This window comes from Caretta caretta, chromosome 3 (assembly GCF_965140235.1).
Source record: "Caretta caretta isolate rCarCar2 chromosome 3, rCarCar1.hap1, whole genome shotgun sequence".
Lineage (NCBI taxonomy): Eukaryota > Metazoa > Chordata > Testudines > Cheloniidae > Caretta > Caretta caretta.
In genome coordinates, this window is record NC_134208.1 from 170,382,298 (window position 1) to 170,408,670 (window position 26,373).

At 42.6% G+C, this 26,373-nt stretch overlaps 1 protein-coding gene across 1 annotated transcript; it reads right to left on the minus strand.

The window, feature by feature from the left end:
• On the minus strand, positions 1–18,377 carry PRPH2 (peripherin 2). The gene is made up of 3 exons (XM_048843049.1): positions 17,797–18,377; positions 13,464–13,710; positions 1–237 (listed from the first exon to the last, which is right to left on the minus strand). Exons 1-3 carry the CDS (start codon positions 18,375–18,377, stop codon positions 1–3), a joined length of 1,065 nt encoding a protein of 354 aa, XP_048699006.1.
• Between the last annotated feature and the right edge of the window lie 7,996 nt (positions 18,378–26,373).

Below are 26,373 nucleotides of genomic sequence, written 5' to 3' on the forward strand. Positions count from 1 at the left end.
TCAACTGACTGTTGAGATGGCTGGAGTCTTTCCACCTTCCTCGCCTTCAGCCCCTTCAGCACCTGCATCCACTTGATTGAACTTACCAATCTTTTTCAAACTTTCTAATGCGGATTTGAAAGTGTCTGTCAGGCTCTGCTCCAGCAGCCACCCCTCGCTTTCACATTCAGGATCCTCAGGATTGGCGATGCTTTCCAGAGCGGTTTGCAAAAGACGCAAACCAACCATCACAGACACCTGCGTAGGATGCATTGGAAAAGGGCAATGAAATGCAGTAAACCCCTTCTGCACATGCGCACGGCTGAATAGCTTCACCCTCTAGCACCACAGAAGTAATACTCAACCTGTAAGTTGACTCTTGAGCCCTGCTGGTGGTATATGAGCCTCTGCAGGTCTGAGCAGTACTCCATTTTCTCTACCTGCATCTCAGGTGATTGCAGTGCAGTGCCAGGCACAGGAATGCTCTCTGACAGGCTCAAAAAGGCTGTGCAGCCCAGAGCAGTGGTATGAGATTCCCCCAAGATTAAATGAGTTGTATGAACTCTCCCTTCTTTTGAGTAGCTAGGAGGAAGAAGAAAGTGGAGAGATTCCCTTGCCCCCAAAGGGTCAGAAGCGGGAGGCAGGATGGCGTAGCAAGGAGTGGGAGGAGAAGTAAAGACCCCGAGGAGCAAGGCAAGAGAATGGGGCAGTAGAAAGGAGAAATTATGTTGCCTGGAATGAGGGAGGAACCACAAAATAACCACCAGGTGATGTGCTCTCATCCATGATTTCTGATATTTGGCTCATGGATGGTGGTGACATGGAATCTTGCTGAGGGAATACCCACAAAGTCAAGAAGTAGGTATTACAACATGTCAGACTGCTGCCCAATGGTGATTTTTTGTGCCTTTGACTCAGCTTGTTGTAAAAGTACCTCTCCATCTCATCAGACGCTGCTGCTCTGTGGAGTATAGCCTTTCCAAAGGCATTTGAATGGCAAGTCCCATGTCTCTGCACTCGACCTTAATAAAACTTTGAGCAACATCAGCTTTAGTACCTTCAGTCTATTTTAACTAAACATAAACTCATTTTCATGCTGACTTACTGTCTTTGGCACATATCTTAATATGATCAAGGAGATTGTCCTGAACAAAAACCTGGTCATGAGGTCCAGGACCCTAGTGAGTTTAGTGTGTGGACCATCAGCTAATTCATTTGTAGTTCTGTTTTCTTTTTATATTTAAAAAGATAAAGGCAACACAAGAAGCAACACCAGTGTATTCGTCATTGTTTAAATCTGAAAAAAAAATTATTTGGGTAAAATATTTACCAGTTTCAGAAACCTCCATCATATATTTTCTATGGTGTTAGGGTGGTTTAACACCACTGACACTCACGGAGGAACCCATTAGACCTCAACTCTGAGTTCGGAGAATAAGATGCCATATGGGAACCTTTTGTTTTTAAGAGTTCTTCTGTCTCCTAATGCTGTTCTGAACTGCTCAGCTTCCTGCTGTGTTGTATTTATGGAGAAGACTGAGCTGACTGAGAGACACTAGTGAGAGGAAGGAAGCACTGCCTCTAGAAGAGCCAACTTTATGCAGCATAATAGAAGAGCAGGTAGGCTAAAAACAGGAAGAGAGCGCAATAGGGTTAATTCAGAAACAAGGTCTAGTCCACTTATTAATAATCTCGTGGCATTTGTTCGACGAGTAGAGTGTTAGCCCCATTATCCTGCCGAAATTCCAACCGTAGTAACTGCATTGTCTTCCTAAATTCCCCTGCCATTTCAACCCTCTACAGTATTCCACCTCACTTTTCTTATCCTAAACAGTTGTGTTGTTACTGTAGGCTGTTAACACATTAAATCCTAATGGCCATGCTTTATTGAAGTGATTGCTCTCTGTCTACAGCACAGTTGTGACTTAATTGATAGTGGTAAGGTACTTTGAGATTTTTATGATGAAAGGAGTCATTAATGTGTAAATATTAGTATTCATTGAGACCCTTTAAGGGATAGGGGCAAGCTGCAAAACTTCAATCCAAATTTGTGATGGGAGTGATGCAGATCTGTGATTTGGTTCAGCCCCTTAGGATCAGTTGCAAAGTTCAGATCCAGATTTTGGACAACAATAAAGATTGGGCTGCCAAGATCTGGAGTGTCGGTAAGACTACGTCTGATTTTAACCATCCCTAACATCAGGGTTATGGTTGAACACTGTCTCAGATCCCTAGTTAAATAAGACTACTTTTGGTTACCCCTCAATTCCACCCTACAAATGCTGCAGGCAATTTTGTCTTCTCTTACTCAAGAACAGAAAGGGGGGGGGGGGAAATCTAACACAGACTTCCCTAGCTACTCCACGTATCTCCCCAAGGGCAGCTGGAAAGAAAGTTGGCTATATACTATCGAGTGCCTTTCATCTCCTCTTTAGAATGGGACCATACAACAAAAAAAGACGCATGTCATTGTCCGCTACAAATGCTTCCGGAACCTGCTCCTGGAAAGCACTGAGTATTTTCTCATGAATTCACAAAATAAAAACTTTAGCAACTGACACCATTTTATACCAAGATCAAAGTGAACATTAATTTTCACAAATAACTCTTAGATGTTAACTGATTTCTGTCAATCTTGAGGTCAATCCTTCCAATTTTGGACCCAATCCTGCCACCCTTACTCATGAAATTAGTGCCATTGCCATCAATGATTTACTGCTGTGAGTAAAGGTTTACAAGAGTGGACCCAAAATGTAGTCTTCATATAACTATAGAGCAAGTAATTTTCACTGTGCTACTCCATTGCTCATGAGCAGAAGTTCCGTTATGGCTGGCTCATAAGCGTTCCCACCATTTTATAGTGCATATAGTTCTCAACTGCTCTGAATTGTTTTGATATGGTTTTGGCAGCTAGTGTAGCTGAAACAGCTTCAGACAAGGTTCCTTATTACATCCCACAATTTAAGACTCCCTTTTCTAACAAGGTCTCACTTTGTGGTTTTAAAATTCTGAGCCCCAAAACACACCTCTGATATGGACTGAGAGTGACTTACTAAAGAGCAATGCAATGCGCATCTCCTCCAGTGGCTCAGCCCACCTTTTCCACCACAGTTCCAGCTTCTGACTGTCTCGGGAGCCGGTGAGTTAATGGTTGAAAAGTGAACTTGTATGTCCTGTATGAGAGCACAGATCAATGATCTGTTTCTTGTTAAACTGAACCGTTTGGTAAATTATCTACCATACAGAAGTTTTTGTATCGCACCCATTAATATTGTATCAAGGTGCTGAACAGAACGGTTAGTTCTTCAAGTGTGTCTGCATATTCCCACTTATGGGCTCTGTGTCACCATGTGGTGCCTTGTGTTGGAATCTTCTTTTAGCAACATCAGCTAGAACACTCTTGCACTCCCCACTCCTCTCTTCAGTGTCACTCGTGCTCTAAAAGGAGGCATGTTTCCCCAGTTTCAAGATCGTCTTCCTCATCTCCTGTTACGAAGAAGAGGCCAGAAGGTGTCATTTGCTTGTTCGCAAAACATCCTATCCTTCCCCCTACTACGCCTACGAGGTCCCCACAAAGCTGGATCTCCATACATCTCTCTGGATCCATTGTTATCCTCAGTACATTCTATCTCCGATCCAGAACAGGATCCTTACCAGGAGGAAAACGGGAAGAACGCAGAGATCTTTGGGTCATTTTGTATCACTCTTTGGTCTGCCTCCTGTAGGCATGTTCCCCCTACTCTAGCTGTTGGGGAGACTGGCAGTCCTGAGGCCAGTGGTCTTATTCAGGGCCACGCCTCAGGAATTTTCAGTTACCCTCCACATGGATGGAGAGGTAATGTTTCATCTGTAAAGGATCCAGCAGTCCAGAAATCCTGGGATCTGACTCTTCCAGATCTGTTGACATTAGACAGTGATCCCTGAAATGCTGTCTGAGGAAGACGAGGTGTAACCCTTCTCTTTAAACAAGAATATTTGGAAATGGACTAGGAACCTGGTTTATCACCTCTTCTCCTTCCAAAGATGCTACACAGTTCCATGATTTCGCGGATTTTATGAGGTCCACTTTAAATCTTTCTGCAATGCCTGTGGAATAAACTTCTCACCTGGTGTTTGATATCCTTGGTGCTACTTCAATACAGAATATCCCTACCAATTTTGGATGGTTTGCTACAGCTGGCTAAATCTGTGTGCACCATGCCTGCTCCTTGTCAAAATGTTTCTAAGAAAGATCACAGGTTTGTATCAGATGCCCTTTGAAGGGTTTTCCTGCTTTCATATGCACCCTAATTCACTGGTGGTGGCTGCTGCCAGAAACAGGAAAAATCTGGACAACCACACTCCCCCCTTCCCCCCCCCCCCCCCAGCTGGCAAGGAAGGGAAAAGATTGATCAGTTGGGGCGAAAGGTGTTCTTTTCATTGACGGTGAATTCTCAGGTGGTCATGGCTTGCTACCAATTCCATTGATGGCAGAAGCTCACATTGTTTTTACAAGACTTACCTGACAACAGAAGGAGGTTGGAAATGTAGCCAAGCATTCCATGGGGGTCTCTTTTGATGCTTCAGAGTCTGCTGCCAGGGCATTGGTGTCTGCTGTAACCATGAGGAGGCATGCTTGGTTTTTTTCATCCTCCCTAACTCTAGATACTAAGCGTAAGCTGGAGGAACTCTCCTTTGAAAACAGAGGATCTTTTCAGTGATGAAAAGACAAAAGGCCTGCTGGAAAAAACTAAAGGACATGAGACAGGCGGCCCAATTTCTAGGTAGATTCCCTCTGTTATGAGGAGGCCTTCTACTCCTTTCTGGTACTAGCGACAGTACTCCCCAGTCTTCGTCTTACTTTTCATCCACTCAGAGATGTCAACAATACCAGCAGCCTTCTGCCTTCCAGAGTCAACATGGAAAAAGGTCTTTGAAGCCAAAGTTTAAATCTAAACAACCTGCTTCCTCATTAGAGTCTTTGTGGCAGAACAACAAGTGTCGTTTTTGATGAGATGATCAGGAGTCAAGAAGCAGCAAATCAGGACCAACCAACTGTTCTCTGGAGACAGACTAGCTCTGCATTATCAATACATCAAGGCAAGTTACATAGGATTTATGGGTACTAGAGATTGTAGCTCTCCCCAGAAATGGCCTCTCCCCAATTCACCCTACCCTTCACTCTTCAGGGACCCCTCTCATGGGACTGTTGTTCTTGCAGAATTAGATAAGTTGCTACGGATAGGAACAGTTGAGAAGGTCCCCAAATGCTGGAGGAGTCGTGGCTTTTACTGCTGTTACTTTCTGGTGCGGAGAAATGATGTATCAGACAAAATCTCTAGACTTAAGGGACCTGAATAAATACATTTGGAAGTTTTGGTTCCATAGTACCTTTGCTGTCAGTCATGGATTGGTTTGCGACTCTTGATTTAAAGGATGCATATTTTCGTCAGTCGATTTGTCACAATCATCGAAAGTACCTTCAATTTGTGCTGGATGAATGCCATTTTCAGTACAGGGTGCTCTCATTTGGTCTCTCCACATCACCTGAGTTTTTACAAAGTGCCTGTCTCTGGCAGTGATTCACCTGAGAAATCAGGGTATTTTTGTTTACGTCTGTTTGGACAATTGTCTACTGAAGGCCAGTGTGCGCAAAGACCATTCTTTTTTCAGACCTCCAGGCTTCTTCTCAACTGTGCAAAGTCAATTCCTGTCCTACACAAAGGATTCTCTTTGTAGGGTCCATACTGGACTCTGTGGGAGGGAGAGCCTTCCTAGCAGAGGTCAGATTTCTCAAGATGAGCCATATCTATTAAAAACTCAACAGTGTCTCACTCAGAGTAAAATTCCTTTGTGGTCTCCTGGGGTCTGATGGCAGCCACTAATTATGTGACTCTATTTGCATGTCTGAGAATCAGACCTATGCAGCACTAGATGTCTCAGGTCTACAGACCAAGCCTTCATGTCGCACTATGCCCCAGAATGTCAGTCTCCCTAGAATAGTGGTCAGTCAGAGTGAATGTGCTCAGAGGTTCAATCCCCTGGATCCATCTTGGATGGTAACTTCAGATGTGTCAAACAAGAATTGGGGGGATGCATTTGACAGTTCGAGGGCACTCGTATTGGGAGAGAGCCCTGCACATAAACAAGTTGGAATCGAGATCTGTTCATCTGGCCTGTCAGGTTATTCCTTCCTCACCTACAGGGGAGGGTTGTACAGGTGGTGGCAGACAATATATTGGCAAGGTATTACATTAACAAGCAGGGGCTGCTCATTCTGTTCTCCTGTGTGCAGAGTAGGTCTCTGGGATTGGTGTATCAGTCACTATGGCTATCTTGTGGCCCTAAATTAGCTTGGAAAAACCAATGTAGTCACAGATCATCTCAGCAGAGACAGCTCTCAGATGCCTGAATGGTCCCTAAAGGATCAGTTGGTTCAGACTATATTCCCCAGCTGGGGTTGACCAGAGCTGGACCTATTTGCAACGAGGTCCCACAAAGTGTCACCTCTTCTGTTCCAGAATGGACAGGGACAGTCTATCCCTGTCAGATGCTTTCCTTCTGTACTGGGGAAAGGGTTTGATATTTGCCTCCCCCCCTCCCCCCCCTTCAATTGATCCAGTTAGTGAGAAACCAACATCAGGGCAGGGCAAGGATGATTCTCATGTCCCTGTCTTGGACATGTCAACAATAGTTTACTGATCTTCTGAAACGGTCTGGCAGAGTCTATATGAATCTTCTTCTGTTTCCAAGCTACTGTCTCAGCAGGAGAGCAAGATCTTTCACCCAGACCCACAGTCTCTTCACCTGATGGTGGGTGGTCAGACCTTGACTCTGCTCTTGAGCAGTCATGTCCTTTGTGCAGGACATACTAATTAACTCTAGAAAATTATCTACTAGAAGCTGTTTCTGCTTAAAGTGGATCAAATTTCAGGCCTGGATGATGGGAAAACCTGATTCCCATGTATCTGCTTCTATTCTTTATGTCCTGGAATACTGAATGTATTTAAAATCTCAAGGGTTATCTAACACAGCATTAAAAGATCACTGGGCATTCATCTCAGAGTATCACACTTTAGTTAATGGTAGATTGCTGTTTGTTGATCGTTTGGTCACAAAGTTTATCAACTTTGTATTCCCCTCTTAGAGAGCCTGTCCCTTTTTGAGATCTCAATTTGGTGTTGGCCATGCTGATGAAATCACCCTTTGAACCCTTGGCTGAATGTTCTGCCTATTATTTATCTATCAAAACAGTTTTCATTATTGCTATTATGGTGGACAGGAGAGGGAGTGAATTGAATGTCCTAACGGCTGATCCGCCTTTCACTTCTTTTCATAAGGCCCAGGTAGTTCTCAGATCTGATCCTAGGTGCTTTCCTGAGGTGTCTGATTTCAACATCCGACACTTAATTTGGCATTTTCTGTTAAACTGCATCCCAATCGGAGGAATCTGTCCTACACACTTTAGATGCCAGAAGGGCCCTTTTTTTACTACTAAGATAGAACTAAAAGTTTTTGTAAATCATCTAGATTGTTTGTCTTATGCTAAACACCATGTGGGTTATACAGTTCCTTCACAGATCGATCATGTGTTACTGACTATTACTAGCAAAAGTTCCTGCATCTACTTCGATTCCACTGCATTCCACTACGGCTGTGGCTACTTCCTTCACTTCTCTTAAGCAGGTGCCAGTTGCTGAAATTTGCAGAGCTGCAAGAGGGACTGTGGTGCACACTTTCACTCAACACTATGATTTGGACTTGGCCTCTAGGATGGATGCTGGATTTGGCAAGGCAATGCTTGTCTATTGAATTAGGATCCTGTTCCCACCTCCAAGTTAGTTTCAAGTACTGCTTATCAGTCTGTCCCGTAAGTGGGACTGTGCAGAGCCACTGGAAGAAATTTAAGTTACTTATTTGTAACTGGAGTTCGAGGGCTCTGCATATTCACACTTCTCTCACCCTTCCCCTCTCTGTCGGAGTCTTTGTTGTTGGGTGTCTCTAGCTTTGCGGTGGAAAGTGGCGAGTGCACTCCACTCCCTATATAGCCTCAGAATGTTGGTGATGCAGAGGGGAGGGGAAGGAGATGCAAGACCCTTCTAGCAGTGTCACCAAGAATACGGTTTTACCGCAAGGTGACACACACAGTGCCCGTAAATGTGATTATGCAGAGCCCTCTCAACGTACCAGTTACAAGAAACCTACCTTCATATCTCCATGCCAATGAAATGTTCATGTTATCAGCAAAATCAATGTAACTGGAGTAGAGTCTCAACTTCAAAAATACCCTTTTTGGTGCCTCACTGGTATGCGTTTCAGCTGTAGATCCTTGGCTAATTACAGTCCATCAGAGAAGTAGTGATAGTTGTGGTCTGAAAGCTTCATTGGTTTCATTGATTGTCCATTGCCAAGAGGAGATCAGTAAACATCTGTGATAAATATTAGTTTTATTAGCACCTTTGAATAGTGAATAGTGATGCATTGTTGACTTGCTGCAGGATCTTGGGGGGATGCCTAAAGCCATCCCTTGACTGGTTTTCGTGTTCTTCCCTTTTTTAAAGTTCTGAGTTGTTAATCACTGACTCTTTCATCTGGTCAACATACATGTGAGATTGCTCGGTGAGGAGGTGGGGATGGTCTTGGCTGCAATGCCATCAGTATAATGACAACATTTAGCTTTAAATCTTCTTTAACACCAACGGTGTGGGTTCTCTTCTTTCTCGCAGCGGTTGACTGAGCTAGAAGGCATACTCAGCTGGCTGAGGATCAATTCAGATGCGACAGGTATGCTGGTGGGCAGGGGAAGTGTCACATGGATCTCATGATGGGCTAATGGTGACTGCTTGTTCTACTGAAGGAGTCAGCTCAACTTTAGTCAATGGGGTCATTTTAGACCTCTGGCTTACCTCTAGCTCTTTTACCAATTTATTGGGATAACAGACCTCCTTTCACTGCCATAGACGTCCCTTCAACGATCCATGCCTATGTTACCTACCTGTTAGACTTCTGGAACATGTTGCATATATGGCTACCTTTAAAAGTCACTAGGAGCCTTCATCAAGTGTTGAATGCAGCTGCATGTTTGCTTTTCAGGCTGAGTCATCCAGAGCACATCCTGTGTGTTTCAAAGGCTCCATTTGCCTCCTACTTGCTTCAGGGTCCAATTCTAAGTGTTGGGTTTACTCTTACACCACTCATGAGGCCTACCTAAGAACCCACCTCTCACTCTGAGCCATTGTGATAGCTGAGATCCATGTATATCTGTTTTATACAATGTTTTCTGAGAGTCTTAGCTACCAGATGAGCCTCCTCTGCTGGTAATCTTTAGTTTGCATTTCCTGGACAGTCCTTAGGTCTGGAAATTGCTCTCTGGACTGGTTAAAACAGGTAGGAAAAGTCACCAGAGTTTGAATTAGTTGACCTTCAGAGGGAAAGCCCATCTGTTTACCTGGGATTTATCCTGAAGCAGATTAGCCAGAAGGTGCTTTGAACTTTTTTTTTACATTGAAGACGGTCAGTTATGTAGAGTCTAAATGTTCCCAGAGGATATGGCATGTCACGTGTTTTTATAAACAAAGGAGCTTTAATACTTAACAATTTATTCACTGTTTGCTTCTAATGTTTCCCATAGAAGCTTGAAATGAAATGGTCTTTACAGTACTTGCTCATGGTTCTAAAGACAGATGGAGTCAATGCCTCTTTGCTCTTTATTCCTCTCTCTGCATACCAGTGTCACTGAAACAATCGGAGGGAATACACACAGCTCTGAAAACATGGCATGGTGCTTATTAGTTAGGTGCTGTTGCCGTGCAGCTAGTTTGAACTCTCACTGTTTCCGGGTACAAAGCAAAATTGGGAAGCTATGGTGGTGTTATTTGGCTTTTCAGCCACCCAGCGTAGATGAAAATAAAATGAGAGAAATGGCTTTTTGTAAAGGGAACTCATGCCTCACCAATCTATTACAATTCTTTGAGGGTGTCAACAAACGTGGACAATGGTGATCCAGTTGATATAGTGTACTTGCACTTTCCAAAAGCCTTTGACAAGGTCCCTTCCCAACAGTTCTTAAGCAATCTAAAGAGTCAGAGGATAAGACGGAAGGTCCTCTCATGGATCAGAAACTGGTTAAAAGACAGGAAATAAAGGGTAGGAATATATGGTCCGTTTTCCCCATAGAAGAGAGGTAAATAGCAGAGTTCCCCAGGGATCTATACTGTGTGACATTCATAAATGATCTGGAAAAGGGGGTGAACAGTGAGATGGCAAGGTTTGCTGATGATAGAAACTTATTCAACATAGTTAAGTCCAAAGCTGACTGTGAAGAGTTACAAAGGGATCTCATTAAACTGGGTGACAAAATGGCAGGTGACATTCAATGTTAAGTGCATATTGGAATGCATAAAGTAATGCATATTGGAAAACATAATCCCAATTATACATACAAAATGATGGGGTCTAAATTAGCTAAATTAACTAAAATAAAAAAAGGGGGATCTTGGCATCACCGTGGTTAATTCTCTGAAAACATTCTCTGCTGAATGTGCAGCAGCAGTCACAAAAGCTTTACAATGTTAGGAACCATTAGAAAAGGGATAGATAAGACAAAACCTATCCTAGTGCCACTATATAAATCCATGGTATGCCCGCATCTTGAATACTGTTTGTAGTTCTGGTTGCTCCATCTCAAAAAAGATATAGTAGAATTGGGAAAGGCGCAGAGAAGGGCAATGAAAATGATTAGGGGTATAGAACAGCTTACATAAGAGGGGAGAATAAAGAGATTGGCACTGTTCAGTTTAGAAAAGAGACATCTAAGGGAGGGGGATGTGAGAGGTCTATAAAATTATGAATAGTGTGGAGAAAGTGAGTAGGGAAATGTTATTTACCCCTTGACATAACACAAGAACTAAAGGCACCCAATGAAGTTAATAGGCTGCATATTTAAAAAAAAACAGACAAAAGTACTTCATATAACACGCAGCCAACCTGTGGAATTCATTGCTGTGGGACGTTGCAAAGGCCAAAACTGGTGCAGAAAGAATTAGATACATTCATGGAGGATAGGTCCATCAATGGTTATTAGCCAAGTTGGTCAGGGATGCTACCACATGCTTTGGGTATACTGAATCCTCTGACTTGCCAGAAGCTGGGACTGGACGACAGAGGATGACTTACCTAATAATTGCCCTGATCTGTTGATTTCCTCTGAAGCATCTGGCATGGGCTACTGTCAGACAGGATACTGGGCTAGATGGACTGTTGGTCTGACCCAGCATGACTGTTCTTATTTAGAATTTGAAGGATAATTTCTGATTTCAGTTTGTAGGTAGGCTGAATTCTCACCTAAGCCAAGGGGTCAGTGTCCCTTTAGTAATATTACCCAGTATAGAATAGTCTTCTCCTTATTTAATACTGACATGAATCTAAAGAAAGAACTGTAATATTATTGTATAAATTGGTGATTGTTGGTTTCCTAGATTGACTTCTTTCAAGGACCCCATGTAATGGTAGCCTTCCCTTTGCTAAGCAAGGAGACGGTCATAAATGTGATTCTTCATCTGGTTAGACGGGGACTGAGTTCTTCCATAGCATCCTGTTCTTGGTAGCAGAGGGAGCTCAAGACCCAAATCTGGATCCCCTGCTCTGACACTACAACATCAGGCCAGCCACATATGAGGTGTCCCATCTTAAAACAATAAATATAGCTCAGTATTGCCATTGCTCATGGTTGTATTATGAGTCTCACGCTGTTTGGTGTTTTTCAGGAGCCCCAGTTCCTGGCATCCTCTGATTGTATGAAAATCACACCTTTCATTGAAAAAATGAAAGAAAAAAATTCCACTCCTTATTCCTACAGAGAAAAGCTTGAAAATGTGACCTGGCTGCACCCTGAAGGTCTGGAAACTAAAAAGCAAATTTTTTTTTTCATTTAATGATTTCTATCGATTTCAATATTTCTGGGGCCTGATTCATGATTTAATTTACATTTGATTAGCATTACCATATGGTCTGCTCCTCCATCCTGTAATTCATTGCCTTTTTTCATATATATCAGTACAAATAAGAAATGTATTTCCACTCCTCTGTTTGTAATGTCTCTTGGTTTTGATTTTCTATAAAGTTGCTGGCTGATTTTCCCCCCATATTATATGTTTTTACAAGAAGCATCAATGTCAGCGATGGGTGGGGATTGTTCATTTTTTAAAAAAAACAAACGCTGCATGTTCTGCTTTTCCTTTGGGTATGCAATGATTTTTAGAGGTAGGGAGGAAATTGAAGGTTTCAGTTGTATTTGCCAATAAAAAGCAAATTTATCCTTTTAAAGAGGAAGTAGAATATATGCAGACAACACACCACCACTTTATATTAAGGCTGTAATAAGTCATTGATTTGTATTTATTTAAACTTAAAAGTAACTCCGCATCAGAATGAAATATTTAAAATGGCTGCTCCCTACTGGCAGCAGCCATTTTAGGTATACTGCAAAGTATGCTTCCGCATATTTCCCAACCTGAACTGCACCCTTCCCTGCTGATCTGGCTCCCTCCTGCTATCCTGGCAGGCTCCGTACCCGCTCCCTCCTGCTATCCTGGCAGGCTCCGTACCTGCTCCCTCATACCAACTCCAGCCAGTTCCAGCCGATGCTCTGACTCCATTCACATTCAGTATTCACTAACTACTATAGCCAGTTAGCTGGCATTCACCCAAATGCAGAAAACGTCTTCCTCGCACTGTACAGAATGTAGCTTAAAACCAAAACTCCACTACCAGGAATGGTGTCCAGTAATAATTGCAATGTGCTGTTTTAGACAATAATACATACTATGATTTTTAGAAGCAGAATGGAAATGAATTCCTGTTCTACATTTAGCCAGTTCAACTAACCTATCATCTGTGCTCAAGTAGTTTGATAGAATCAGTCAGGAGGCCTAAACAAAAATCCTGGATCTGAACACCACTGAACCTTGTTGTGTTTGGACTCTGAACCTGGCTCCAGATCCAAATGTTAGGGATGGCTTGATCTCTTCACTGAATTTTACTTTCACTTTCTGCTCCAAAATACACTAGCCATTTTTGACTTATGGGTTTAATATTTTTGACTCTCAGTTGTCTGTGACTCTCTCTCTCTCTCTCTCTCTCTCTCATTATTTTCTCCTAAAACTGTATTTTGTATTGAAACAGAAATGAAATCTGGTACCTTTTTTCTTTCTGACTATTTGTCCATGATATCTCAGTACAACTCTGGGAAGAGGGGCTGGTTTTATAAATTAACCTGTTCCTCTGTTAGCTGACTAATTCTGATGCACAGCACAAAATATTGTAGGCCACAAAACAAGCATTAGCTATTGTTTTAGATTTGCCATCCATAGATTGGTGGATTATTTATTTTAAATAGCTATGTTAAATGAGAAGTACATTTTTCAATGGATAACACGGACTATTTCTACAATCCCCGTTCTAATCAAACAGACATAGATGGAGAAACTGCCATGTCAGCATGTTACCTCAAAAAGCCAGACAAAGAGGACAACACCACCCATGGAGCTCATCATGCTGCTGTAGTAGAGCAGAAGTGCCTCCCTGCAGCCGCGATTCCACAGGTTGAGCTCCTCTGTTTGGTAGTCGTAGCTGTAGTGAGCTGAGTTGTTAGTGACTTGGTACTGGATGCAGGGTCTTGGGGAACTAGGATTGCAGCAACTGAAGGGAACTCCGTCAACCAAGTACCTTCCATCCACATTGCTTTTAATTCGACTAGGAATGGGCAAAGGGCAGAAGAAAGTGTAAATACATAGATAATATTCAGCTGAGTGAGAATTTGAATACATGAGAAAGGGGGAACCAAAGGCAAAATAGTTTCCCAAGTGTTTTATGATCATGCACTTTCTAAAGATCCTGTCTGTGTCCTCCATATATACACTCATGTACACTTACCATGAAAAGCCTGCACCTGCTTTTCCTCTCTGTAGACCTAGGCATCATCTTTGTTGAAATAGCAACGTTCCATCCCCAATAATATGGGAAATTAAACAATATTAAAGACAGAGGTAAATTTCATGAGAGGTAATCGGAGAGGATTACTGCCATCCATGGCCATGGATAAAGATCTACCCCAGTCACTGGGGCTGTCGTACCCAGCACCACCACTAATCCATCATCTTTTCTTTGACAATAGCCAATATCAGGGTACACTAATTAACTTTAGTGAAAGTCACCCAGGATTTAAAATAAGTGTGCTTTAGCAATGATATGTATAAGGGTGTTTGAAGTCTGTGCAGGAATTATTGACCTGTTGTACTCCATTTTCGAATTCAGCACTCAATAAAATAACCATTTAATCTAATTATTTGTGCCTCGGTGTGTCCAGCTAGATATTTATAAAGCACCCAATCACTGTAAATATCTGTGCCTGTTTCCACCAAAAATTGAGAGGGGCAAAAATACTTTGATGGCTGGAGCGCCAGCAAATATCCCCAGCTTATCTAACACCTTTACATTTGGTGCCCATGTGAAACAGACTCTGACATGCGAAGTATGTAAAAACCTTTTGGGAAATTTTAAAACCCTGAAATCTCCTCCTCGATCACCTGTAACTGCCAGCGAAGGCTATATTTTCAAAGCTGTGCTCCATGAGGGTGACCGCAAAATACGTGTGTGTGTGTGTGTGTGTGTGTGTCAACTGACAGCCAAATGGGTAGCAGCATGCACAAATGAATGGTTTTGTAGGTGCAAAGCTTTGAAACCATAGTCTAAATGTCTCTGAATACCAAACAGAATCCAGTTCTGAATGTAGCATGCTTAGGTTCTGTTCTAACTCCCACTGACATGAACACCCAGAATCCCTTTCATTTCAGTAGACCATGAATCATGTTTAAAAAGAAAAATCAGATGCTGCAGGTGAAATCCTGGTGCCATTGAAATCAACAGGAGATTTGCCATTGACGTCAGTGAGGCCTGGATTTCACCCTAGATGCACATCCTGTGACTATACTGAGTCCTCTGCAATACACACAATTCTGAATTGAAGATCAGAATTGGGCCAATAGACTCAACCTGATGGGAAGCTGAATTTTTTTTTTAAAATTCATTCTACTTCCCACCTTAGTGTTGGGCAAATCTACAAAAGGAAATTGCCAGGAATCTCATATTCCTGAGCAAGACCCTATTTTTTAAACACAATATAATCCTGTTTTCTCCCAGTGCTTTGCCCTTCTGTTGTTGATGGATTAAGTTACAGCTCACAAATCTTCAGATAATGCTAGTAGGGTGAACATCTCATTATGTTTTCAAGTAGTTATTTATATCTAAGGATGTCTTCCGCAACTCAAAGTGCTCCCACATTAAGCAACAAATAAAAATGTATTTGTTATAATGTCTCAGATCAAAATGCTACAGAATAATAGTTGAGTGGGTCTTCAATATTTTTAAAAGCAGCCAAAATGGCAAGCAAGCAAACAGATCACTCAGGGATCTGGCTTGGTGCATGTGAGAATATTTTTTTTTTAAATCGCTTCAGTCATTTACAGTTACATAAATTATTTTCAAAAATGCCTCAAGCCAGAAAGTCGTCTTTGTGCATCAGTAAAACATTATAAATTGATAACATTTTAATCAAAATTCATAGGCCACTGTTCTTAAATATTTAACTTGGCAAAAAGGTTGCTGGGTATTCACACTGACATCTTTTTTTAATAAAACAAGTTAATTTGTTTGCACTTTTTTTTTAAAAGAGTGGAATTTATGTGCCTGAATTGATCTGGAGATTAAGACCTTCCTATACACTGACCTCCAAGCCATTAAGGTGTTTCTGGTCAATAATCCGTTCCACTTTCTATGAAATACAGAAGCCATATGAGGTCAACAGGAGCTTAACAGCAGTGTGTCATATACGTTCACCAAGATCTCAAGGACATATTTATTTTATAAAAGAAAAACCGCAAACAACATTAAGGGCTGGTTGATTTTAGTTTTCATTCAGTCTGAAGTATCAGCAAAGTCTGAAGTAAATTAATAAAAGGAAAAAAACCCACTACACCATTACAGCTATTGCTGTGTCCTCATTTCAGATTCTTGGAGTGATCTCATGTAACTTTTACCAAAATTCAGTGGAGTTGTGACAGTTTACCCCAGTTCAAGGTTTGCCCCCTGTACCAGAGCTGTAGCCATTGAAGTGCAGCACTGGGGACCCCAGAGAACTGTGTTCTAATCCTGGCTCTGCCAATGATTCACCAGGTATCCTTTGGCAAGTCACTTAACATCTGTTTCAGTTTCCATAACTGTAAGTAAGGATTATTCTTCCCAATTTATCCACCTTTCTCATAGGAATGGTGTGAAGGTAAACTCACTAAGGTTTGTAAAAACAGTTTAAACACTTAGCTGAATAAAGTCTAAGAATTATTTAATCTTATTCTCTCCTCCAGTCATAAGGATTTATAGGCTTCATTTTCTGTACATCAAGAAAATCTGAGTACCTTCACTCTGATATTCTCACTTTTGTTTTGTCAGATACAACATGATACTCATAGGTTTTATATTTTAAAGAATTACAGATAATGTTGACTGTTATGTTCTGTTACCTATTTCATGAAGAATACAGTAGATTTATTCTTTGTATTTTCCCTTTAATTTCATATCATCTGAGGATGGGGGCAATTTGTTCACATATTAAAGCACTCACACACAAAGCTGACTAGTTGTAAGTACTATACTAAAGGACAAGCACAGCACCCCAAAGGTCAGACAACAATTAATAGCACAACATGGTAGAGAGAGTATAATAAACCCATTAAGGGAAGTAAAAATTAAAATGCTGAAGGGATAAACAACCTTGTAGTTTTGATTTAAAAAAAAACTGAATTAATAGTAAAGGAAATAATATACTTCAGCTGGCTTTCATAAAGATGAAGTAGTGATACAATGCCAGAGTCTAACAATTCCAACAGTTCTGCAAGACAAGGTCCTTTTTAACAGTAAGTCAGTGTTATTCAATGGAAATACTCTTCAGAACAGGTAGAGTTTAATACTTTGTTATTCATGTACTCTATTTCTGGAGAAGGCAGGGAAATGCTGTATGCAACTGGGTTTATGATGTGGAAGAGCTGAAATATACATAGGCTTGGAAGTATTATATTTTTATCAATAAAATGTGAGTAAACATTGATTTCACTATACACACACCCGCTGATGAAGGAATATTTCCATCTATAATAATCAAAATGTACCAATAAGAAATGCTGCCTGAGACTCATGTTAGAGTTTGATTTAAGGATATTTATTTTGTATATTTTGACATGTGATGTTGACAACTTTTTGAATCAACATCTGTCATTAAATAAATATTGTCTGACACCCCTGCATAATTTTCTGCAACTGTGAAAATTTAAGTTTTTAAAAATGTTTAAACTCACTATTTTATGCAACTGTGAAAATTTAAAACAAATAAAAATGCTTAACAATAAACAATCAATATCAAAAAGATAAATAAAAAGTGAGTTCTTCCAAGCCTAAATATACAAAAGGAAAGCCTGTTGAATGGCAAATAAAATGTTAGATGTTTTTATATGGTCCTTTAATATTTAAGGCTAGATAGAAGAGGATAATAGCTCAGAATACTACATTTTTATGCCCCAGATAATGTGGGGTGAACTTGTCAGGAGATGGTCATCTGTTTGAGACCTTGGAATACTGGTCTCCTGATTTAAAGTATAAATGGAGAGAAAACCCATCCTAACCAAAAGTAGTGTAACAACTCTGAACTTCCATCTCTGTTTCAATGTAGATTTTTTTAGTGTGAGATGGATCAAATAATTCTATAATATAAAATCACATTAAACAACTTACTCTTTCACTTCTTTGGAGCCAAAATCCAGATATCTGTTGCTGATCCACTGAATCTCAAACCAGTCTCTGAAACCATTGTTTCCACAGCATCTGAACTCAATTTGGAGCATGTCAATTGTCTTCTTCATGAAGCATCTTCCTGGGGTATCAGTGTCCCTATAGAACTTCATGCCATTTTTTAGCCCATATGCTAATGTTGTCTCCAGAGAACCTCTCATGAGAAAGCAAATCAGAGCAATGAAAAAAATTAAGAAGTTAAAAAAGAAACACAACACCAGGTAAGGTTTCAGCAAAGGCTTCCACTTTGCAAATTTAGTTGGATCTAGAGAATCATAGCAAATTTTGCCAGCAAGAGCGTTGAAGGCGCAGGATAATATACCCATCAATATCAAAGAATTGGGCACAAAATGGCTTTCAGAATTGTCCATCACTTCACTTCGCTTCCGGAGCTCAATTTTGAGGAACAATCCCATGCTAAAAACAATGATTCCTGCGAACACTGAAAACCAGTTCATGAGCCATAGTCCCTGAGCTAGTTTTACCCTTTTCTTCTGGTTGAATTTGACTTTTAGTAGTGCCATCTTTGTAATACTGGATATTGAAAGATTCCACGGTATTGCTCCTTTTCTTGACTATGAGCAAATTTAGAAAGAACTATTCAGGCCTTTAAAAAGGCTCTGCATGGCATACTTTTAAGTGAGCCATTTTTCAGTCCTTCCATCTTGAGTTCCTAACCTAGGACCCAAGCAAGCAAATAACAGACGTTTCAAATTAACAATTGCACGTTAATAGAGAGAATTTGCAAATAGCACCTACACCTATTTCTGGTGGTGACTTCCGAGCAAAAGAGAAACAGTCTCAAAATTTCAAACAAGTTGATCTGGATCTACAAGACGTCATTCTAATACCTTTAATCAGTTTGATCCAATTTAGAGAAATCTCTGCTAACAGATGAGCAGTGGAAATAATCCCCTCATTTTACTATTTAGTGGATTTGTGCCTTCATATGATAGGTTACATTGTACTAGAATGTCAAAGCCTGGAGATATAAAGAGATGCTTGTTACCAGATGAATATAGGTCCAAGATAAAAAGCTGTGTCAACAAAGAAAAGTATTTTGTATATGACAGTCTGAGTTACTTGTACCTACAGCTAGAAACACCATTCTAGTGCATAGGCTTCTCTGTTCACCCTGGACGGCTTACAAGTTTTGTTTTGGGAGCAGTTAAGAGCATCATTTTCAGTAACCTAAAAATTTAAGCTTGTGCAAACCCCGAAAGAAAGTAGACTATAACTAGCCCTGACAAGATAGAAAAAAGAACCATCAAATACACTCACTAAATAAATCATAGCCTAAAATCCAGAAACATTTGTTTGAGTCATGAGCAGTTTATTGGCTAATCATGATGGGTCAAGGTGTGGGAGAAAGATTTGTCAAGAAGGCATGAAAAATAATTGCCTTCAGGGGAGTTACACCAGCGATGAATTTGGCCAGATGATTAAGAAGGGAATCTCTGCTTCATCATCACTAGTTAATACATAAGAGATACTATTTTAGTCCTTGAGACTCTCTACAGAACATTTTAAGACATACATAATGGAATTCCGTGAGTCTCACCCATTTTCATTTAGTGGATGAATTGTTAATACAGAAATTGAACAGAAAGGGAGGTGGCTCACAACAAGACATGCTTACATAACATCCTTGTGGCAACTCCAGCACTCACTTACACCGAACAGCAGCATTAGGAATGTATGTATGTAGATTTAACTGCCTTTTATGCTATAAATAGACTTGGCAGAATTCAATTTTTATAATTTCAATGCATTTTAAGCATTTTTCTATTTTTATTAATTTAAATTTTCAGTTGTGGGAAATTATGGGGCATTAGACAATGAGGGTTAGACAAAAATTATTTAATGACAGACGTTGAGGTTCAAAAAGTTAAAGGTTTATAACTGTTAAAACACAAATTGCCAACATCACATCAAAATATATTAAATAAAGAGTCTTCAATTAAACCTGAATAAGTTCTCCAGCAACATTTTTCTTACTTTCCCTATCTGTAAATTTCAATGACTATTTATAGAAGTACTGTACTTCTTCATCAGTTTGTGTTTGTATGGTAAAATCAATGTTTACCAATAAAAGCGAATACTTCCTAGCCTAGCTAGTAAGGGTTTAATGCTTTTAAAAAAGAGTTAATAATAGAGTCTCCTTTTTCTCTCAGTTTCATTTCCCTCTCCATCTATTCTCATCATCTGGCTCAGAAACAAAAAAAGAGAGACTAATTTGGAAACCTCTGCAATAAAGAAAAGTGGACTAAGCAAACTGGAAAGACACATGTAAAAATAATAGAAAGGAGAGTGCTCAGGTGTTAATGCAATGTATTAGACCAGAGATACTCCACTCTCAGTGGTTCAAGAGCCAGATTAGCTATCAGCATTACCCAAAAGAGCCACAGTAGTGTGAATTCATTGTTTCATTTACTATAGTACTATGTAGTCATATTTAAACAGTATGACAGGGGAAATGTTATATATTATTCTCACAGCAAAATGACTGACCAAGTATTATTTTATCAACGACGGTTGGTTAATAACATAGAAAAAGCATCCTGATTGGTTAATATTTAAGGCACACAGGGTTTTAATATCATGTGCTTCAGAGAGCTGCAGGAGACACATTAAAAAGCCACTTGCAGTTCAAGCCTCTCAGGCTCAGTCTCACTGTATTACAGCCTAGAAGAACCACACTAAGGGTATGTCTACACAACGAAATTAGGTCGAATTTATAGAAGTCGGTTTTTAGAAATCGGTTTTATATATTCGAGTGTGTGTGTCCCCACACAAAATGCTCTAAGTGCATTAACTCGGTGGAGTGCTTCCACAGTACCAAGGCAAGCGTCGACTTCCGGAGCGTTGCACTGTGGGTAGCTATCCCACAGTTCCTGCAGTCTCTGCTGCCCATTGGAATTCTGGGTTGAGATCCCAATGCCTGATGGGGCTAAAACATTGTCGCGGGTGGTTCTGGGTACATATCGTCAGGCCCCCGTTCCCTCCCTCCCTCCGTGAAAGCAGCAGCAGACAATCGTTTCGCGCCTTTTTTTCTGAGTTACCCGTGCAGACGCCATACCACGGCAAGCATGGAGCCTGCTCAGGTAACCGTCACAGTATGTCTCTTGGGTGCTGGCAGACGCGGTACAGCATTGCTACACAGAAGCATCAACCCATTGCCTTGTAGCAGCAGACAGTACAATAGGACTGGTAGCCGTCATCGTCATGTCCGAGGTGCTCCTGGCCACGTTGGCCAGGAACGCCTGGGCAGACATGGGCGCAGGGACTAAATTTGGAGTGACTTGACCAGGTTATTCTCTTTAGTCCTGCAGCCAGTCCTATTGAACCGTCTTATGGTGAGCAGGCAGGCGATACGATGGCGATGCTAGCAGTCATACTGTACCATCTTCTGCCAGGCAGGCAAGAGATGAGGGTGGCTAGCAGTCCTACTGCACCATCTTCTGCCGAGCAGCCATGAGATGTGGATGGCTTGCAGTCCTTCTGCACCGTCTGCTGCCAGCCAAAGATGTAAAAGATAGATGGAGTGGATCAAAATAAGAAATAGACCAGCTTTGTTTTGTACTCATTTGCTTCCCCCCGTCCCCCGTCTAGGGGACTCATTCCTCTAGGTCACACTGCAGTCACTCACAGGGAAGGTGCAGCGAGGTAAATCTAGCCATGTATCAATCAGAGGCCAGACTAATCTCCTTGTTCCAATAAGAACAATTACTTAGGTGCACCGTTTCTTATTGGAACCCTCCGTGAAGTCCTGCCTGAAATACTCATTGATGTAAAGCCACCCCCTTTGTTGATTTTAATTCCCTGTAAGCCAACCCTATAAGCCATGTCGTCAGTCGCCCCTCCCTCCGACAGAGCAATGGCAGACAATCATTCCGTGCCTTTTTTCTGTGCAGACGCCATACCAAGTCAAGCATGGAGGCTGCTCAGCTCACTTTGGCAATTAGGAGCACATTAAACACCACATGCATTATCCAGCAGTATATGCAGCACCAGAACATGGCAGAGTGATACCAGGCGAGGAGGCGACATCAGCGCGGTCACGTGAGTGATCAGGACATGGACACAGATTTCTCTGAAAGCATGGGCCCTGACAATGCATGCATCATGGTGCTAATGGGGCAGGTTCATGCTGTGGAACGCCAATTCTGGGCTCGGGAAACAAGCACAGACTGGTGGGACCGCATAGTGTTGCAGGTCTGGGACGATTCCCAGTGGCTGCGAAACTTTCGCATGCGTAAGGGCACTTTCATGGAACTTTGTGACTTGCTTTCCCCTGCCCTGAAGCGCATGAATACCAAGATGAGAGCAGCCCTCACAGTTGAGAAGCGAGTGGCGATAACCCTGTGGAAGCTTGCAATGCCAGACGGCTACCGGTCAGTTGGGAATCAATTTGGAGTGGGCAAATCTACTGTGGGGGCTGCTGTGATGCAAGTAGCCCACGCAATCAAAGATCTGCTGATATCAAGGGTAGTGACCCTGGGAAATGTGCAGGTCATAGTGGATCGCTTTGCTGCAATGGGATTCCCTAACTGTGGTGGGGCCATAGACGGAACCCATATCCCTATCTTGGCACCGGAGCACCAAGCCGGCGAGTACAGAAACCGCAAGGGGTACTTTTCGATAGTGCTGCTCTGGTGGATCACAAGGGACGTTTCACCAACAGCAGCGTGGGATGGCCGGGAAAGGTACATGACGCTGGCATCTTCAGGAACTCTGGTCTGTTTCAAAAGCTGCAGGAAGGGACTTTATTCCCAGACCAGAAAATAACTGTTGGGGATGTTGAAATGCCTATAATTATCTTTGGGGACCCAGCCTACCCTTTAATGCCATGGCTCATGAAGCCGTACACAGGCAGCCTGGACAGTAGTCAGGAGCTGTTCAACTACAGGCTGAGCAAGTGCAGAATGGTGGTAGAATGTGCATTTGGACGGTTAAAGGTGCGCTGGCGCAGTTTACTGACTTGCTTAGACCTCAGCGAAACCAATATTCCCGCTGTTATTACTGCTTGCTGTGCGCTCCACAATATCTGTGAGAGTAAGGGGGAGACGTTTATGGCGGGGTGGGAGGTTGAGGCAAATTGCCTGGCTGCTGGTTATGCACAGCCAGACACCAGGGCAGTTAGAAGAGCACAGGAGGGCGCGGTACGCATCAGAGAAGCTTTGAAAACCAGTTTCATGACTGGCTAGGCTACGGTGTGAAAGTTCTGTTTGTTTCTCCTTGATGAAACTCCCCGCCCCTTGGTTCACTCTACTTCCCTGTAAGCTAACCACCCTCCCCTCCTCCCTTTGATCACCGCTTGCAGAGGCAATAAAGTCATTGTTGCCTCACATTCATACATTCTTTATTCATTCATCGCACAAATAGGGGGATGACTACCAAGGTAGCCCAGGAGGGGTGGTGGAGGAGGGAAGGAAAATGTCACACAGCACTTTAAAAGTTTACAACTTTAAAATTTATTGAATGTCAGCCTTCTGTTTTTTGGGCAATCCTCTGTGGTGGAGTGGCTGGTTGGCCAGAGGTCCCCCCACCGCGTTCTTGGGCGTCTGGGTATGGAGGCTATGGAACTTGGGGAGCAGGGCGGTTGGTTACACAGGGGCTGTAGTGGCAGTCTGTGCTCCAGCTGCCTTTGCTGCAGCTCAACCATACACTGGAGCATACTGGTTTGATCCTCCAGCAGCCTCAGCATTGAATCCTGCCTCCTCTCATCACGCTGCCGCCACATTTGAGCTTCAGCCCTGTCTTCAGCCCGCCACTTACTCTCTTCCACCTCTCCTCCCGGTCATTTTATGCTTTTCTGCACTCTGACGTTATTTGCCTCCATGCATTCGTCTGTGCTCTGTCAGTGTGGGAGGACAGCATGAGCTCAGAGAACATTTCATCACGAGTGCGGTTTTTTTTCTTTCTAATCTTCACTAGCCTCTGGGAAGGAGAAGATCCTGTGATCATTGAAACACATGCAGCTGGTGGAGAAAAAAAAGGGACAGCGGTATTCAAAAAGACACATTTTATAAAACAGTGGCTACAGTCTTTCAGGGTAAACCTTGCTGTTAACATTACATACATAGCACATGTGCTTTCATTACAAGGTTGCATTTTGCCTCACCCCAGCACGTGGCTACCCCCTCAACCCTCCCCCCTCCCCATGGCTAACAGCGGGGAACATTTCTGTTCAGCCACAGGCAAACAGCCCAGCAGGAACGGGCACCTCTGAGTGTCCCCTGAAGAAAAGCACCCTATTTCAACCAGGTGACCATGAATGATATCTCACTCTCCTGAGGATAAAACAGAGAGATAAAGAATGGATGTTGTTTGAACGCCAGCAAACATACACTGCAATGCTTTGTTGTACAATGATTCCCGAGTACGTGTTACTGGCCTGGAGTGCTAAGGTGTCCTACCATGGAGGACGCAATAAGGCTGCCCTCCCCAGAAACCTTTTGCAAAGGCTTTGGGAGTACATCCAGGAGAGCCACGAATGCCAGGGCAAATTAATCCTTTCACATGCTTGCTTTTAAACCATGTATAGCATTTTAAAAGGTACACTCACCGGAGGTCCCTTCTCCGCCTGCCGGGTCCAGGAGGCAGCCTTGGGTGGGTTTGGGGGGTACTGGCTCCAGGTCCAGGGTGAGAAACAGTTCCTGGCTGTCGGGAAAACCGGTTTCTCCGCTTGCTTGCTGTGAGCTATCTACAACCTCATCATCATCATCATTTTCTTCGTCCCCAAAACCTGCTTCCGTGTTGCCTCCATCTCCATTGAAGGAGTCAAACCACATGGCTGGGGTAGTGGTGGCTGAACCCCCTAAAATGGCATGCAGCTCATCATAGAAGCAGCATGTTTGGGGCTCTGACCCAGAGCGGCCATTTGCCTCCCTGGTTTTCTGGTAGGCTTGCCTCAGCTCCTTAAGTTTCACGCAGCACTGCTTCGGGTCCCTGTTATGGCCTCTGTCCTTCATGCCCTGGGAGATTTTGACAAAGGTTTTGGCATTTCAAAAACTGGAACGAAGTTCTGATAGCACAGATTCCTCTCCCCATACAGTGATCAGATCCCATACCTCCCATTCAGTCCAAAGCGGTCACAATGGAGCACTCTGGGATAGCTCCCAGAGGCCAATACTGTCGAATTGTGTCCACAGTACTCCAAATTCGACCCGGCAAGGCCGATTTAAGCGCTAATCCACTTGTCAGGGGTGGAGTAAGGAAATCGATTTTAAGAGCCCTTTAAGTCGAAATAAAGGGCTTCATCATGTGGACGGGTGCTGGTTTACATCGATTTAACGCTGCTAAATTCGACCTAAAGTCCTAGTGTAGACCAGGGCTAAAATAGAGCTCTTCTCCCTCCGCCCCTCTAAATGGTGGCCAAAAGAACAGGTAAACAGAACTGTGATGCTCCCAATTTCTGAGGAGGAAAGCACAGATCATCTGACCTATGTGCATCCTCTAGTGGCTGACAACAGAATGGCTAAAAAGAAAAACAGTGTAATGAGAAGGCTGTTCCAATCATCAGATCTATTAGCACAGAGTGAGTCTCTTTAAAAAAAATTAAGTGTAAAATATAATAAGAACAAAACCACTCAAACCAGAAGCCTACATGTGAAGAGTCTGGTATTGTACAGTAAGACGGAAGTCATTCTGTTTCCATTTGAAAGCACAGGAAATCAGAGATTATCTCAAATTGTGAGGAGCGTTACATTAGTAATTGTAACTACTGCTAAATTATCCCAAGCTTTTTTAAAAACTAGAACGTTCCTTACCAACTCTAATGACCATTGCTTTGAAAAGGGGGAGTGTAGCGAGGCAGTGTGGCTCCCCGCCGCCCCGGAGAGGGTCGAGCCCTTCCAGACACCAAAGTGGGTGGAGCTAGGAAGCTCTGAGCCCGCCCCTCAGAGGGACAGGCGGGCGACCCAGAAGTAGAAAGGTGCAACCGGGAAGTATAAAGTTGGGCCCTCAGAGCTCACTAGAGGACCAGCTGCCAGGGAGGCTAGACGCAGGCAGCCTAGTCTGCAACTGGGAAAACTCCATGGCCCCAGGTCCATGCCAAGACAGCTAGGCTAGGCTATCCAGGGGAGTTACCGGACTTGCCGCTTGTCCACTGCCCCGAGGAACCCATGGTGCTGGATCCCCCTGGAGAACACCGCCGTGATCCAGGTATCAGAAGGAGGGGAGTTAGGAAGTAGCCCGGGGACAGCCGACCTTAGTCTGGCTGTAACTCTGCCAGAACCCATGTCAGTGTGTTGTGGTCAGGATCCCCACTGACCCAGCAGTGGGTACTGAATTCTGCACCCTCTTCACTGTCTAGATGGATTTATGGTGGAGCCCAATGTAGAGCACACTGCAGTAACCTAATCTCAGAGAAAAAAAAGTATGTGTAAGGGGATATAATTTTTTTTTTTCCTGCTTGGCTAGTGTTGGCTGAGGGGGGAAGAGTTCTAAATATTGTGTGTTAGACTCCACCAGTCTTATGCACAGTGGATGATAGGTCCATCAGTAGCCATTAGCCAT